The 17,168-nt window shown below is 40.3% G+C and overlaps 1 protein-coding gene across 1 annotated transcript in view; it reads left to right on the top strand.

Annotated features, from left to right (window-relative positions):
- Nucleotides 1–17,168, top strand: part of M1AP (meiosis 1 associated protein) — a 43,844-nt gene that overhangs the window by 12,277 nt on the left and 14,399 nt on the right. Inside the window, exons 3-5 of the mRNA XM_078617382.1 lie at nt 1,786–2,011; nt 5,091–5,255; nt 10,908–11,076. Of these exons, the coding sequence (XP_078473508.1) occupies nt 1,786–2,011; nt 5,091–5,255; nt 10,908–11,076 (560 nt within the window). The remainder of the gene's footprint in view (nt 1–1,785; nt 2,012–5,090; nt 5,256–10,907; nt 11,077–17,168) is intronic.

Consider the following 17,168-nt stretch of genomic DNA (forward strand, 5'->3'; position numbering starts at 1 on the left):
AGTTCAGAACCCATTCGGGGATTGAATAGCCATCTTTTTGGGTCACTAAAACGAGTACCACCTTTGTGGGAAGCCAATTGTGGTTATGTCAACGAGGCACCCTTAACAAGGGAATGTTTGCTGTCACTGGCTCAGGAAGGTAAACAGAAGATTAGGACCTCCCGACATTTAAGCAGGAAATAAGTTAAACTGTTACAAAATATGTAAAGTCACTTCAAATATTGTGAACTGTTGCTATGCTTCACTCACTCGATATGAACCACAGGGAGGTTAAATAAAATATAAAACACAATATACTCATGCTGTGTCCAAACTAAGAGCAGAGTGTTGCTGGGTTAGTCTCGTGGTCAGCATGCTCCCCACTGAGCCAGTTAAATGTTTATGGGGTCAGGTCTTTGATTCCCACAGTAGCCCTGTAATTACTGCATGGAATTACCAATGAGTAAAATCCACCAGATGGAACAAACTTGGGAAATTATTCAGAGTAGACACACTATGTGTGTGCTTGTCTGCGGGTTAGCGCGCTGCGCTACGAACCCAGCGACCTGAGTTTGATGTGTAAACATCAGCACTCGGGAGACAAAGGCAGCCCAGAGTGGTGTTGGCTACCCACCCCCTCGTGTGCCGTGCTGGCCTTAATAGGTCCTCGCTAATAGCACTTGCTCGAACAGTCTGTTAAGGATATACAGAGGATATTTTTCTTTGTTTGTGCTGGTACCATGAGCACATTTTAAAGTATCCATATTTGGACTAAGTATGCTAAGCTCAAATCATTTATCCTGAAGTGATTTGAAATTGATTGCTTAAGGCCTTTTATTTAAAAAATGTGTGATTGTAAATGGCTTTGCATTAAAAAAAATACACTGATTCATGGTGATGATTATGTGTAGCATTCATAACTCAGCCAAGTGTGATGCCCATATTCATAATCCAGCAATAGAGGTGCATTTATCAATGGGCTCTCATCCATTTGAAGTGTATCTATTCCTCTCTGCCTCTGTGTCATCCTCCTGGTTGGCACTGTGGGTTAGAGCACTCAACTCACATCTGTGGGTCGCAAGTTAAAACCCCATCGGGGAGTCTACATAAGAGTTAATAAAACAAGTACCACTTTGTGGGAAGTTAATAGTGCTCATCTATAGAGAGACTAGCCTTTGCCATAGAAATTTCGAATTTACACAAACAGGTCATTGCCTCCAAAGCAGATGAACACTGTACCATTACTCATTGGAGTAAGGAGATACTTTTGATTAATATCTATCCATAGTCTGCCCATTTGTCCATCCAATTAAATTTTTTCCCAACTTTCCATACCTCTATTACTATATATATATGTATCTACCAATCCATACTATCCATATACAGGTAGTCCCCGACTTACGATGGAGATACGTTACGACGACCCCATCGTAAGTCGAAAATATCATAAGTCGAAAATGGCCTAGCCTACCCAGGAGTCTTAAAGAATGGTGATAATTTAGCAAAACAGAGCAATTTACAGTACCGTACTGTAGAAACTATATGCGTACAGTACATCCCGGCAGCGTCCCAACGTACAGTATCATACCTCGTACGCTGCTGCGTTTGCCTGCCGCGCGAAATTTAAAATATTTAACAATTTTGTCATATCGCTATTGCCATCGTAAGATCGAAATATCGTAAGTCGGACCATCGTAAGTCGGGGACTACCTGTAGATATAGCTATACCAATATCTACTTATCTATACTGCCCAACAACCTACCACATCAACGCCTACCCCCCCTTCCCCCTTACACTTACTTCAGGTGACCGTGGTGACGTGGTCGGACAGAGCGAACATCATAAGATTGCTTCACAGCTTCCTGCCCAGTGCAGAGCTCGACTACCTCAAGAGGGTGCAGGTGGTTTGCGTGGACCTGGTACACACGGACCTGGGGGAGCAGGGCTTGGCGCTGAGAGAAGACACCAGCAAAGACAGCCTCAGCAGCCCAGAGATGATGCCCTCGCCATCAGCATTCATTGCCACCAATGGTCTGCACTGCATAGCAGTCACTTACAGTACTGCACTAAGACACGTTAGCGACTTACATCCCGATTTAAAGCTTTCGTGACTGCAGGGATTCATCTTCTTGGTTCTTTCGGTAAAGTCACGTAGAATGGAAATAATAAAATAATAAAAATAAAACATAATAAAATTATTCTCACGACGTTTCGGCCACAACGCAAGTAGCCGTCCTCAGGTGGAGAACAGGTCTGTCGAGGAGACAGAGTCTGAATGACAAGCCCCAGGCTTGGAGCGACTATTTAAGCTGGGATGGAGGGGCGAAGAGCGCCTTGACAAAATAATTTGCATATCAAGAGGAATTTAGCATATTTATGGGAAATGCAGATATGCATTTCCCACAAGCCTGGGGCTTGTCATTCAGACTCTGTCTCCTCGACAGACCTGTTCTCCACCTGAGGACGGATACTTGCATTGTGGCCGAAACGTCGTGAGAATTATTTTATTATGTTTTATTTTTATTTTATTATTTCCATTCTACGTGACTTTACCGAAAGAACCAAGAAGATGACTTACATCCCATCAATACTTCTCATTGCGGGTTTATTAGGTAAACTATGATGGCGATGCAGTGGCTAGCATGCTGCGCTATGAACCCAGCTACCTACATCCGATTCCCAACCATGGATAGCATCAGTTGCATGTAAAATCTGAAATGGTTTTGTCCCACCCAACCCCTGTCCCTTCACCAAACCAGCATGGTGAAGTATGGTCAAACAGTATGCATGAGCGACATAGCTTGGGGGGTCTTTATCCAGCAGTGGATTGACAAAAGGCTGAATGAGTGTGGCCACACCTGTGTTATGGTCTGAAGACATTTCTAGAATTCACAGCATGTCCCATATACAAATGCTGCACCTGCACGAACAAACAGACCATTATGATCAACAATGCTACCTCACTTCTACTTGGAAGGAAAAGAGGTACAACTTTTGGAATTACCCAGCATGAAGCATTTGGTGATTTGGCCTACTCTTAACATAGGCCATATATGATTTGTCCTGCAGTAATGGTTTTTGGAATTACATCAAAATGAGTGTCTTTTATATGATGTGAATACAAGTCCTTGTGTTATGCTGCTGAAATGCTCTGAGAAAAATCTTGGCCTGATGGCACACTGCATACTATTCATGCGTATGATAATGGTTATGATGATGTCCCTGATATGCTATAATGTATTTTCTTTAACGTATTTTCATCACAAGGTTTACCGCAACGAAAAATGAGTACCATCATAAAACAGCGATGATGGAAACAAAATGATAACAATAATAATGAAAAAGATGTGTGCTGTGCATAAGGTGAACAGACTTCATGACTTTATCAGAGACATTCATATGCTTCACCTATAATGTTCTGTGCATTGTTTAACATACCACTGTCCTGATAAAATTGTAAAATCTGCCTCCCCTATGTGTGCATTACTCAGGACTCACACTGGTTCATAAGAAAGTAGCATAATTTCTCAGCTCGGATTACCTGGAGCATATTATTGTTCAGGAAAATTGGATGAAATATTGGAACCTATGTGTAGCCAATACTCTCTGTTGAAATCTGGGAGGCAGATGTACATTCTGTCCAAACTACCAAGCGATGTCAATTTGAATATATGTGGTGCACCACAGTACAGTATGCTGCTGTCAAGGCAAAAGATTCCCAAACAAAAATTACAATGCAAAAAAACTTATTACAACGAATTAATCATCGTCTCTATTAAACAAGGTAACAGCTCGTTATGCATTCTCCCTTTTGCAAGAGAGATCTGCGTTTTTGTAGCTGTAAATGGATTGAGGTTATTTTTTTACTTTTAATAAATACATTTTAAGTCTCCAGCAAGTTTTGATTATAACAATGCCAATTATGTTGCAGGGTCGTTACCATCCACTTTTTGGTTATTCCCTGGAGGAATTACTGGGTAATTATATCTGGCATTGTACTGTTCACTCCATGCAAACCAGCGCAGCAAATAGGTTATTGAATGCCTTTAAGTTGTTGCTTTAATAATCGAGGAAGGCTTACATTTCTGTTAAGACATAACAGGAATGTCTGAAAAGTGAACAATGTTACTTGACGGCATATTGCCGAGCAGATTTCACACTTCAACACCAACATCACCTTGCTGATTGGGCTTGGATCAAAGAACAACCCCCCCACCCTCCGAATATCTCTTCAATACGGCCTGTTTTACCAGCAACCACTAGACTGTACTACTTCACTTGTCCCATACAAATGTTTGCACCCGTCTGTCCATTTTCCGATGAAGAACCTCAGTGCTAAGCACAACTGAATTGAAGTGAGCAAAAACTTTTTTACACCTATGCTTTTTGATAGCAGTCGTCGGTGACCATCTCGACAGGTGACACGGGCAGGGCACCAAACTCACAAATCAGAGGGTTGTCTTGAGTTGAAATCTTAGTTGGGAATCAACTCCAAATAGATGTGGACTTTCCACCATTGAACTGCCAAAGGAAATGGGAATTGCTCAACAGTCATTTGAGCATGGAGTCACTTTGACTTGTTTAAGCATGCTCGCTTTTATTACAACTAATTTTACACACGACAATTTAATGACGTGAACTTTTTTCCTCATTTTATTTTACCACACCGACCTTGGGCTTCCACCTGCTTCTTAGTTTTTAAAGTTTTTAAATGTCTCCCTATTCCAATTCGTCATATGGCAACCCTGAGCCAAGGATTTTAATTCCATATTCGATGTCTAGGGTGAGTCTCCATTCAATGAATACAGGTGATTTCCCACAAAGTGGTATTATTATTTTTTACCCTAGAGGGAAGACAGCATAAATTGACCTCTTAATACGATTTAAACTTGCAACTATCAACATTACAATTATGAACCACAACACCACCCAGCTAGATGATAAATACGTAGACAGACAAATACTGAGATCGATAGACACAGATACATATATTGATAGATCTTTGAATAGACAAATCAAGAGATAATTTAAGAGCTTAACAGACCGATGTATTAATTTATTAAACTACATTTCCATCTCTTCTGCTATTCAAATGTAATGTGCCTCACAGACGGTTCTCTGTCAAGCTTAATTGACGTACAAACTCTGGAGGGCAGCACTGTGGTCCTGGAGGGCTTCTTCAGGAGCTGGCTACATGACTGCGAGACCGACTGGGAGCATCTGCATCTCATCTTCCCATCTGCTCTCAGCGGCGGTGGCATGGGCCAGAAACGCAGTATGTGCACTTGTAAACACTAAACACTCGCAACATACCACGTAAAGTATGTATGTAACGTACGTAGCCAACCGTGCTTATCGTAAGTGTGGGGGGAAGGACAACAAACTAAACACAAAAAAGCAGTTCTGACCCATGGGGTGACTTTCCTCTGTCATATGAATGTGGAATTTCTACAACTCGTCCAGGACTATACAATAAGCACTCCACCACTATATTAATTTCACTCTACTCCTCTGTACACATTTTCAACTCCAGCAACCAAGGCTTTCTGTTGAAGCCCCCAGTCAACCTTCGTTCATTGAGAGGTCACTCATTCTGCTCTGCTGCCTCTATAGTCGAACTCTCTTTGCCCCATTCATCCATGCTGCCATCTCCCTTTTACTCTTTCATGTCCAGGCTCAAGACCTTCATGTTTCCCTCTGCCTATATGACTACTGGACATCTGTGAAAAAGAGCTTCATAGCTCATCGGATTCCTCCAGTATACGTAAATAAATATTACGATTCGGTCTCTTTATTAATAATTATACATGTCTACTGTGTCTTTAAAGCATCTTGAGATGCAGTCACGTTTAAGTTCAACTTTATTTCTTTAACCAGATGAGAACTAAATAGATGACGATTGTCTCATTTGCAAGAGTGACCTGGATCACCAAAATAAAAAAGGCAAAACAATGAAAATAAAGTGCAGTGCTGAAGAAAATATAAATCAGAGTAAAAACCACTGTAGTGTTAGAAATTAAAAATATTGCACAACCATTAACGTTAAATAATATATTCCCTGGAACGTCAGTCGGCACAGGAAGATTATTTTAGGCTGATCATAATATAATTTCAATAAAGTTGCAGAAACGTTAAGCAAAAATAGTGTAACTATAGTCCTCATATGAAAACAAACCAGGATATATGTGAACTGCAATTGCAAGTAAAGTTATAAATAATCGACAGCTCAGCATTAAATGGTGGTTTAGTTTGAAGAGTAACCAAGGACATTTTGAAGTGATGGAATTGCAGGTGTTTGGGGCATGAACAGAGGATAAGTGAAAACCACGGGAATGTTTTTGTTCTTGGTACAGTGCAGCTTAGAGCTGTTGAACATCTAAGATTTTTAGGATTTTGTTCCAGAAAAAACACTTTGGATCGATAATGGACTGAGTTTCGTGTGTATAAATTAAATGTATATGCTATATTAAATCAAAGCATATCAGTATTTTTTTTTATCTATAATGAGTTTAATTTGCTATTGCATGGGAATGTGGAAGTGCCACTACTGGGACTGGGCCACAAGCAGGGGACGAGACACGTTACTGCACATTGCCTGCCGCTTATATTTCCATTGCAAAATTACTGCGCATTAGCTGGAATAGAACTGTCGACTGAGAAAATTAACTTAGCTACGAGCTCACTAACTACTACGCCAGCTGTCAGGCCACCTAAAAATGGAAACATTTAAACACAATTAATGTCACCGAGTCTCCAGCTAGGGTATAAAGTGTGAGGAAAAGGAAGTGAGGAAAAGGAAATGACTGAATAGAGAACTCTGGTTTATATAACTCCAGAGTCAAATGCAGGGTCGCTGGAAAATTCCACACTCACAACCCACACCTATGTGGCCAGTGTATTTTGTTTTCTCAAATGAGCAATGTTTATTTGAGTAAGAAGGGATTTAAACATTGATAACATGGATGCAAATGTTTTCTATATATCTTACTCAAAACTGGGTTAAATATACTGCTGAAATTTCGATTTAAAGCTTTCGTGACTGCAGGGATTCATCTTCTTGGTTATTTCGGTAAAGTCACGTAGAATGGAAATAATAAAATAATAAAAATAAAACATAATAAAATAATTCTCACGACGTTTCGGCCACAACGCAAGCAGCCGTCCTCAGGTGGAGAACAGGTCTGTCCATTCTACGTGACTTTACCGAAATAACCAAGAAGATATACTTCTGAAAGTTTTTTTCATGGATTTAAGTTGCAGTGAATGGAAAGAAAGGCATTTTTTGGAGTAATTTCTGCTCTTTCTAATTAGAACGTCGGTGAATGACTGCCAAAATGAACCGAGTAGCTTTTATTTAAAACAAGGCGAAAGGCTACTGAAAAGGCAATATATAATCATGCTAGAGAGACCTCGAATAAACGAAGTAACATGTTTTAAATAAGTACTGTACAGAGAAAACTGAACTCTAATAGAAACCAGATATGGTTTTCATTGAGGAAAAAATATTAATTCACTTTGCTTGGGATTTGCTAGGTGGTGCAAAGGGCTTTGTTGTAATCTTTAAAGTTGTTAACTTTAAACATGCAGTTCCATAAAAATGCCTGCTTAGTTCTTGGAATTTAACCATCCATTTTCATTGGCCTATATGCTTACCACAGTTATTCAGCACTCCAATACCTCCGATTAACACGGTTGGCTACGTACGGTGAGAAAGAAGTTCAACATACAATCTCATTTTTTATTTTTGCACAACGACTTGTTTCATAATGCTTGTTATTTACAGTCGATAAACATAGCTTATGTACTGTTTACAATATTCTCTGGATTATAAGACATTCCGGAAGGTAAGACACACCGCAAACTTGTGCCAGGAGTTAATAAAGTTTTCCAAATATGGTCCAAAATGTAATATCAGATGAAATATTTTATTTTTAAGTATATGGGAAAATATGCATTTTATAATCTGGAGAATACCTTGATTATGGTAAATATATGTTTGGTCAATCTGGACCTTCCCATACTGCATGGGCCATGGAAGTTATTTGACCATACTTAACCACAGCAGTCAGTGCAGGTTAGAGAAGACAAAGAGCATGGATTTGCAACTACAGCACAACACTGGACATGCAGTAATACCCAAAATATATCGAGACAGTTGCGAATACCTACACAGCAGTATTTCCCTCTACCAGTTAGCCTTGCAGGCCCCATGACAACCTGTTTGTACGTGATGGTCACTCATCCAAGCTCTATCCACACTCAACCCTGGTTAGCGTCTGAGATCTGATGAGATTGGGCACATTCCGTGTGATTTGTTCAGAGGTATAACTGCTGCAGTTGCCTGCAGTTAGTTTCCAAAACATTTACTCTCAAGATTGCGATTAAGTAATTTACTCTGATTAATGAAATTTGATCACGTGCAGTTAGCATGATAGAAGGATAATTACTTTAGGGAGGCTTGTGTAAAAGGTATAGCCAGTATCTAAACTACGCTAAAAACACACCATCTATCAGTATGCAGTCCACATTGCGGCACTATCCCACCTGTGCATGACATGTGATTGCCTAGTGGCAGCAGGAGACCGCATCAGGTGGTATCATGCTACAAACCTAATGCCAACGTGCTGTATAGGCTGGCTGCTGAATAATAAAAGCTGTAATGCCCGCACAGTAAGGACATGTATTTTATTGACTTAGTGCCAAGGATGTTTTAATGGGTAGCTAAACGACAGATTGCCTGATAATCTTTTTATAGGGGGCAGAGTTTTCAGTGGGGAAGCAGCATACCGACTCAACTCATTTATAGGGAGGCACCTGCCTGGCCTCTCGTGTGACTGTCAGTTCTTTGAAATGTGTCTTCAATCATAAAGTCTTCATCTTTCCGTAAAAATAAACCATCCGAACTATTTTGTGCAACTTCTTGGTAATGCGGCTGCATTTAGATGCTTTACAGATCCAAATCGTATTGGATAAGCCTTCAGTGGCCCTGCGTGCAGTGCTGACTTTGTCCATGTAGTTTAGCTCACGGCCGACCTAGCTTTTACTCGCAACTCTCGGCTGCTGCCTCCTTTCAGTTAGCAAGCCGTTAGGCCGCACGTATATGACAAGTTTAAGTTTTGAAAAGAGAAGGCAGGCGTCTGGGGAATGTCAAGCGCTTCTGTGTATTGTAGGCAAGTGGTAACACTTCACTTTTGGGTTTTTTTACTGTCTGTTGATGCCAGTTTATGATTTTTTTAAACTGTCTCCTAGATGTGCACTTTAACGCCCTCATCAACATTTCATGTTACAATCTGTTATGGTCGGTCGGTGATGTTTTATTTATTCGCCCTGGTCCGGTAAAGGTCCATGGTTGAGTGGAATGCAACAATTTAAATCTTTTAACCATAGTAAAATAACCTCAGCACTATGTTCTAACAATGTAGACAGAAAACAAAACGATAGGAAGAGAATTTTACTTTTACGATAGTTTTCTTTTGCAATTTCAAAGTCAAAAGTCTCTTCCTGCTAAAATGAACATGGGCTGGTAATAATTGCTGCTAGCACCGTTGAGCCAGTGGTAGGAGTTGGTGCTGACCGCTAGTCTCTGCATTTACCGTGGCATTTCTCAGAACCTTTAACTTGTGCAAAAATAAGAAATATCCTTGTCAATGTGTCATTAATTCCATGTATATGGCCAACCATTTATGAAAGGGTAATGAAAGTTATGTTAAATTTCGATTTAAAGCTTTCGTGACTGCAGGGATTCATCTTCTTGGTTCTTTCGGTAAAGTCACGTAGAAGGGAAGTAATAAAATAATAAAGATAAAACATAATAAAATAATTCTCACGACGTTTCGGCCACAACGCAAGCAGCCGTCCTCAGGTGAAGAATGAAACACCACCAAGCTTGGAGCGTATATTTAAGCTGGGTTGGAGGGGGGAAGAAGAGCGCCTTGACAAAATAATTTGCATATCAAGAGGAATTTAGCATATTTATGGAAAATGCGTAGGAGGTGGGCGGGGGGTTTCAAAGTCATTATGCCCGTGCATTATGCAGGATTAGCAGCATCAAAGGGAGGGGATGGGGGTAGCATTAACAAAGGGAAGGAATGTTAATAGTATGTAGCTGCAGTTACTAAACAACCACGTAAAAAACTAAAGTATAAACTATTTATTCCCGAAAACAATAAAGTAGAAAGAACCAGGGGCTCATGTCTTCCTATTTGATGGATAAAGAGTACACATTACGAAATCCGTTTATGTTCCTCAAATTAGCATTAGCTTCACTCAACAAAAGACCATCGTGATTGCAGTATTCATTCTCTCAAGCACTCTTCTTCACATTGCAAGACAAAGATTCCCCATTGAAGCCAGCGAACAACTATTAAGGCCGATACAGCTCATGAGGCAGTAGTGTAGTAAACACCACATCTGGCCACCTTTGTCTTCCCAGTGCTGATGCTTGCCCACCACAAAAAATGTTTGTGTTGACCTCAGAGAGGCCCAGAAAAGGTCAAGAGGTCAATAAATCACTTGCCAAGGATGTTGTTAGGAATTGAACCAGGGCCGCTGGGATTTCTGTGCAGTGTGATAATGATGATAAAAGACAAAGACAAATATCCCCCATATAACCTTTACAGGCTTCTTGTCAAAGTGCCGTTTGCAAGCATCTATAACAGCCAGCATGACACACAAGGGGGTGGGTGGCCAGCACCACACCCGGCTACCTTTGTCTCCCTATTGGCAATGTTTACACATCACACCAGGTACTTATTTGAGGCTGAATCAACCTATGGGAGACACAGGATTGGTTGAGATAACCATCACTGGTGTTGGCTATGAGCGAGAATCAAACTTGGGTCGCCGGATTTATAGCGTAGCATGCTAACCACTGCGCTACTGCTCTCCACACCCACACTCTCACACACACTTGCACGCACGCACACAGTCACACTGAAGTGTGATATTCAGGAGACCATTCTGAACCCACCTCTACTGCCGGGTACCACCAACTTCATGCTGAACATCGAGGGCTCAGCTTTGAAACGCATCCCTCCCATGACTGGAAAATCGTCTAGTGCTGCCTTGGTGCCCATTCACCACCTCAAGGCTGTCAGGTACTGTACAATGACATACAATATAAACTAAATTTAAAAAAATGGATAGCCACCAAATACTCTCAACGCATGTTTCTAAATGTGAAGGGAAAACTGGAGGGCCCGGGGAAAAATCTACACGACAATGGGGAGACCTGTTCAAACTCCAAATATACAGGCATCAGGGTTGGGATCGAACCCAAGAAACTCTTGTATACCAAGTGAGGTAGTTAAGATCTCGCCACAGTGGGACCCCATATGAGAATGCACTCTGCACTCTATATTCTGCAGTAAAAAGCCATATTGTAACTAGATGGTTTAGGGGGCTAATATATGAGGACTGCTCAGTTTGCTGCGTTCAAATGTAGGTTTCAGCCACCCACGTTTAAGCTGGGTTATCAAAAATAATCAGGTGATGGTTTCCATAAGCTTAACAAAATAACCCATCACATTCATATTGTCTTTTAACTTAAGTTGGCATATTCCTGTCTATCGAAGTGACTTCAGAAGTAGTTGTTATATCATCTTACTTTTATCAATCCTTGAGAGATTATGGGCTGAGTTGACCAATTATTCTCCCAGATGGAATCAAAAGTTAAATTGTGTCACTGGTGGAAGGAAAAGAAAGTACTCAGAGAAAAGCCCAAGCATACTAGGGGTGAACACTGCATCTCTGATATCCAGACATCCTGTCAGAAACCTACTTGCTGATCTACTTCATGTAGGCAACTCATTGTCATTCAGGTGTATGTCTAATCAGGGCTAATTATGCATGATTCTGTGCCATATTTGTTAAGGATGCACAGTTTGATCATTGGTTTTTACCCTTTTATCTGGCAACAAAACTGACACCTTTTTTACAAGGAGTCATGTTTGCATAGACCACAATACCTGCAGTCGTAATGCAAACAAAAAACACAACTCTGATAATGTTTTCACTGTCCTTGAAGTTGATTGGTCCACACCCGAGACAGCTTTCCTTAGAGCCTAGTCTCACATGGTGTTGCCAGATGACGCAAATTAGGTTCCAATGATGTACAGTTTATGCAGAGCTGTCATGCATTTTAGAGCTGTGCCTTTTAAAACAATATGTCTAAATGTAACACATTACTAAAACATTTGTAAAATCTACATTGCTTTCACTGGACTGTTGTCAAAGTGTCTTCTTGTGCAAACGAGCGGAGTCAGTGGTCACCTCCAGGACCCTCAGCAAGTGGAGGAAATGCCAGATTTCTATGGCATAGGCACGTCCATTCATCGGACAATCACTGTACACTTACAATAGGGTGGTGCTTATGTACTCATTTTATCAATCCCAGAGGGGTGTAGGGCTGAGTTGACCCCTTATTCGGATTTGAACTCGCAACCTTCTGCATTGGAGTGCCAATCGTACCGCCTGGCTCGATCAGTGCAGCCTCGCGAGACATTCTATCAAATAAAATGTTGTGGCTTTCATAATCTTTGCCCATTTCATAATCAGCCATCACCGCAATTTAATGCTGAATTTATTTTACAATTTCCGAGAGGCATTGTAAAATCGAGGCATCAAAAGTAATATATTTTCACATCGGTTGCAATAGTTTCAAAGTAAAACCGTTTCTACAACCACTGGTGCATCAATAATTTTTATATTGGAAATGAATTGAGTTTTTTGCTTGTTCGTTCGTTCGTTTCTCAATCCGCTTGTCCTGATGAGGGTCGCGGCGGCAGCGTGTTGAGTAGGGCGGGTCAGACCTCCCTTTCACTGACGATAAACTCCAGCTCTTCCTGGGGAATTCCCAGATGTTCCCAGGCCAGCCGAGTGACATAGTCCTGCCACCGGGTCCTGGGCCGGCTCCAGGGTCCTCTTTTGCTTGTATGAAATGTTATTTCACTATGCATACTGCAGAGGTGTGGACTCGAGTCATGTGACTTGGACTCGAGTCAGACTCGAGTCATGAATTTGATGACTTGCGACTCGACTTGGACTTGCATAACAATGACTTTGTCCCACCTATGAGATGTGGACTCGAGTCATGTGACTTGGACTCGAGTCAGACTCGAGTCATGAATTTGATGACTTGCGACTCGACTTGGACTTGCATAACAATGACTTTGTCCCACCTCTGGCATACTGTATAGCTATGTGGCGTATTTCATATTATATTTATAGCATGCACACTTGTTAAGTATGTTTGAATATAAGCATAAAACACTATGATTTTCACGAACATTCCATTTAGCTTAAATCACTAATCACTAAACTGCGTTATACTCACTCACAATAACAAGCCTCCCCTTAAAAATAATTACCAGCATGCATATAATTTGGATGAAGTACATGTGAAAACAGCAGTCTGTATAATTTTAGACAGATCCATCTTCTAAATTGGTGCATTTACATATCTACTAAAACATTACATTCAACCAGATTCAAACAAAACATTCAGGAGGGCATTTTATATGAGTAATATGCACAATCATAAAGGTAGACAATGGCAAATGGTGGTAGCCTGATAACCAAAGCAGCACATTAATTACAATGTTTACAAGCGTCAGTTTTAACTGTGGACCATTCCATTCACATTAAATGTGCTTATCTGCATGCCGCCATAACCAGGGTGGGTCATGGTGGAAAGAAGGTGTACATTTTAACCTAAATGTGACATTAGAGACAGTGCATTCTGCTTTGTGAGCCCATGTACTTTAAAGCTGGGAATTATGAATGTGAAAAGAAAAGATTGGAATTTTGGCAAAGCTTAATATGAGTAGACTACGCAGACTAGAAATTCACAATTGCCCCTCTCTACAAAAATGTCGCGTGTCAGTGGCCAACTGAAACTGCTTTATTGCCTGGTGTGGGTGGTGCACACATGTAATTTAGGAATACTTGTTATTTTCATTTTTTTTCTGAATCGTACTCTATGCAATTACAGCAATATTAAATCTATATTAATAGCACTTCAGAATCTACACACACAGCAATCACAAAACAGATATTATAATAATCGATGACTGAATAAAATAACATGGAAACACTGATGTGCAATTCATCAATTGTTACATTTCAACCTATAAATCAGCATCTTGAAGATGGAGTTGGTGGATTGCACAGAGATGGAACAGAGTTGTGTGTGAGAGACACCAACGAGCAGGAAATGGAGGTGATGCCTATAGGAGGCAATCCAGCAAATAAGTTTCTGACGGGTTTCTTAGTGGAGTTTTGAGTGCAATCTCATAAGCATGGATCTTCTCTGGGCACTCTACATTAATTCCACATTCAGAAAAAAATTATAAGCAAGCCAAATATCCCAAGGCAGAACCCTCTATTAAAAGTCTTAAAAGCTCAGGAAAGATTTGCTGGGGAAATAAATCAATATTAACGTCAAAAAATAGACACTGCAGCTGCATGTGCCAATTATACATGGGACGTTGTACAAGTGGTGGTTTATATTCAAATTTTGAGCCCAGCCACAATTCACAATTGTCCGTTATTACAAGAATGTCATCGTTTAATGTTAGATGTTTGGGAACACACCTGGTGCATATGTATTCAGTCTTTCATTTATTTTTTCAAGATCTGCAGACATGAACTTCATTTGACTAATCAGCTGGATTGCTGTGATCGCATCTGACAGTACAGTTAGTGTTCTGCACTTACATGGTGAGCTTTTAATAATTAAATAAACTATTTACTTTTTTTCAATTAAACTTTGGTATAAGTGCCAAGAGTAACTTTGGTTTAATTATTTCGCAAACACTAGGAACATCATACTTTTTTTCTGCGCTTCTGCTGAATGGTTGTTTTCTTAGCCAAAAATAATATGGGCGTCTAAGTGACATTCACGAACTGACTTCACCCTGCTCCCATTTAGTCTGTCGTAATTGTACCGCGTTGATTGTGACTGCCTGTGATCATGACTCAAAGTGAGCATGGATGAATGCAAAAAAAAAATGAATGCAAAGATTCAAAACCAAACACAAGCCATTTCTTAGCCAGATGCACGAATCTTTTTTTTTTCAAAGTGCAATACAAAAATAAAACTCAGTGTACAGTTTCACTTTGAACTTCAAGCCAGACCAGAAAAATGCACTGTTATTTATTTAAAATGTTTCTACAGGATGCACACACATTTCGCTCGCATTGTGGTCTTCTTAAGAGAGCAGGAACGTCAACAGCAGCAAAATGCCATTTCACTTTAGGTTATAAAATTGCCTCTGCTAAATATTTCAGTGTGCACAGGCCTTTCCTATTCATGGTTTATATGCAATAGTTACATATATGCCTTCAATCTATAACATTTGATGGGCTTTGTTTTAGGGATATGCATGCAGGTGTATAATAACAAAAAATAACTTGACTTTTTTTGAAAATGTTTACCCATCTACATGCAAATTTACACAATGTCATTGTTTTGAAATATGGTGTACTCATTGAGGTAAGCAATCTACAACGCTTTTTCTATGGGAATGCATACCCCTGCTATAGGAATGTGGAATTTCAAAGGCTCATAACAGTAGATCGAAAAGGAGGACCTCCCATGCTCATATTTGTGAGAAACCACCGAGTTATCTGTCCAGGTGGTGCTGCAGTTAGATCGCTCCGCTCGTGATTGCAAGGTTGTGGGTTCAAATCGTGATTTGGGTTCACTCAACAATCACCTTGTGGAAAATCAACAGTGGTTCTACGATGAGATTGGTCCCACTGTGGAAATGAGAAATGTTACCGTTGTCTCAAAGCCACCAACATAACTGACCACTTCTGTCTTTCTCATTCTGAGCAAGATAGGTTCACAAGTACGATCACAATTCTGCATTCTATTCGGACAGGCAATTTGACCAGAGACCAAAGGTATTTGGGAGAGAAAAAAAAACAATCCAGTTTAGTAGCTAAAGAAGCAATGCTACCATTAGTCTCGACATAAAATATATATTAAAAACATTGCAAACGTGCTCAGCATTCACTAATGAAAATGTTCTCAAAAATCCAATATCCAGGTGTCAGGTTTACATAATCTGGTGAATGGGGGTTAATTAGGATGATGTTCTCAAATATGAAAATGCCTCATCTGTCATGAATTCCTCATTACGCTCAGTCGAAGTTTCCGCTTGGACTTTAATTAAGCAGTCTTGAGATGACATTGCATTTAAAGATCTATATATTAAAATTGGATCGTATAATATTGTACTCTGCTATAGCATTTAAAAAGGTAGCCATGGAAAAATAATGACTTTGTAGTCATGTCAAAGCTACACGTGAAAGCACCATTAAAGACCAATAAAGTGCTTATGTTCCATCCAGAATCAGAATATTTATACTGGAGGAATCCGATGAGCTATAAAGCTCTTTTTCACAGAGGTCCAATAGGGACGGGTCAGAATGCAACAACAACAAACAATACAAAACACGATAGGAGTGCAATTATAGGAAAGGTAAACAAATCACTTTAAATAAAGTCACGTAGAAGGGAAATAATAAAATAAAATAAAACAATTAAATACAATTCTCACGACGTTTCGGCCACAACACAAGCAGCCATCCTCAAAACGTGAGAATTTTATTTTATTGTGTTTGATTTTTATTATTATATTATTTCCCTTCTACGTGACTTTACCGAAAGAACCAAGAATATGAATCCCTGCAGTCACGAAATCGTTCAATCGAAATTTAAATCACTTTAAAATTCATAAATTATATCGAGATTGCAAAACATAAAGGAAAATAATCCACTTGTGTGCTATGAACTACGCTTCAAAGTTACAAGCTAGAGATTCATTTGGTCAGTGATAGTGGTCAAACTCTCCCACAGAGTAAGATGTAAAATAGTGGTTGGCTTATACTGGTAGGAACCTCCTGGTTACACCAGCCCACAGGGGATTATTCTGTCCGTCCGTCGTGCATCCAAAAATGGGAGGGGTGGGGCTGGGTGGAGAGGGGCTGGGTGGGGTGGGGAGGGTGGGGAGGGGCTGGGTGGGAAGTGTGGGGGTGGGGCTGGGTGAGGAGGGGCTGGTCACCCCGTGGTGCCCTTATAAAACTCAACGTTTAACCTACTCACGCCGGCTTGTGCCCGCCCTCACAGTCGGCCATATTTGCGGAATACACCACGCTGCCGTTGATCCTGGCCATTGACCGA

This window comes from Lampetra planeri, chromosome 53, assembly GCF_965212315.1.
Source record: "Lampetra planeri chromosome 53, kcLamPlan1.2.h2, whole genome shotgun sequence".
Taxonomy (NCBI): Eukaryota; Metazoa; Chordata; class Hyperoartia; order Petromyzontiformes; family Petromyzontidae; genus Lampetra; species Lampetra planeri.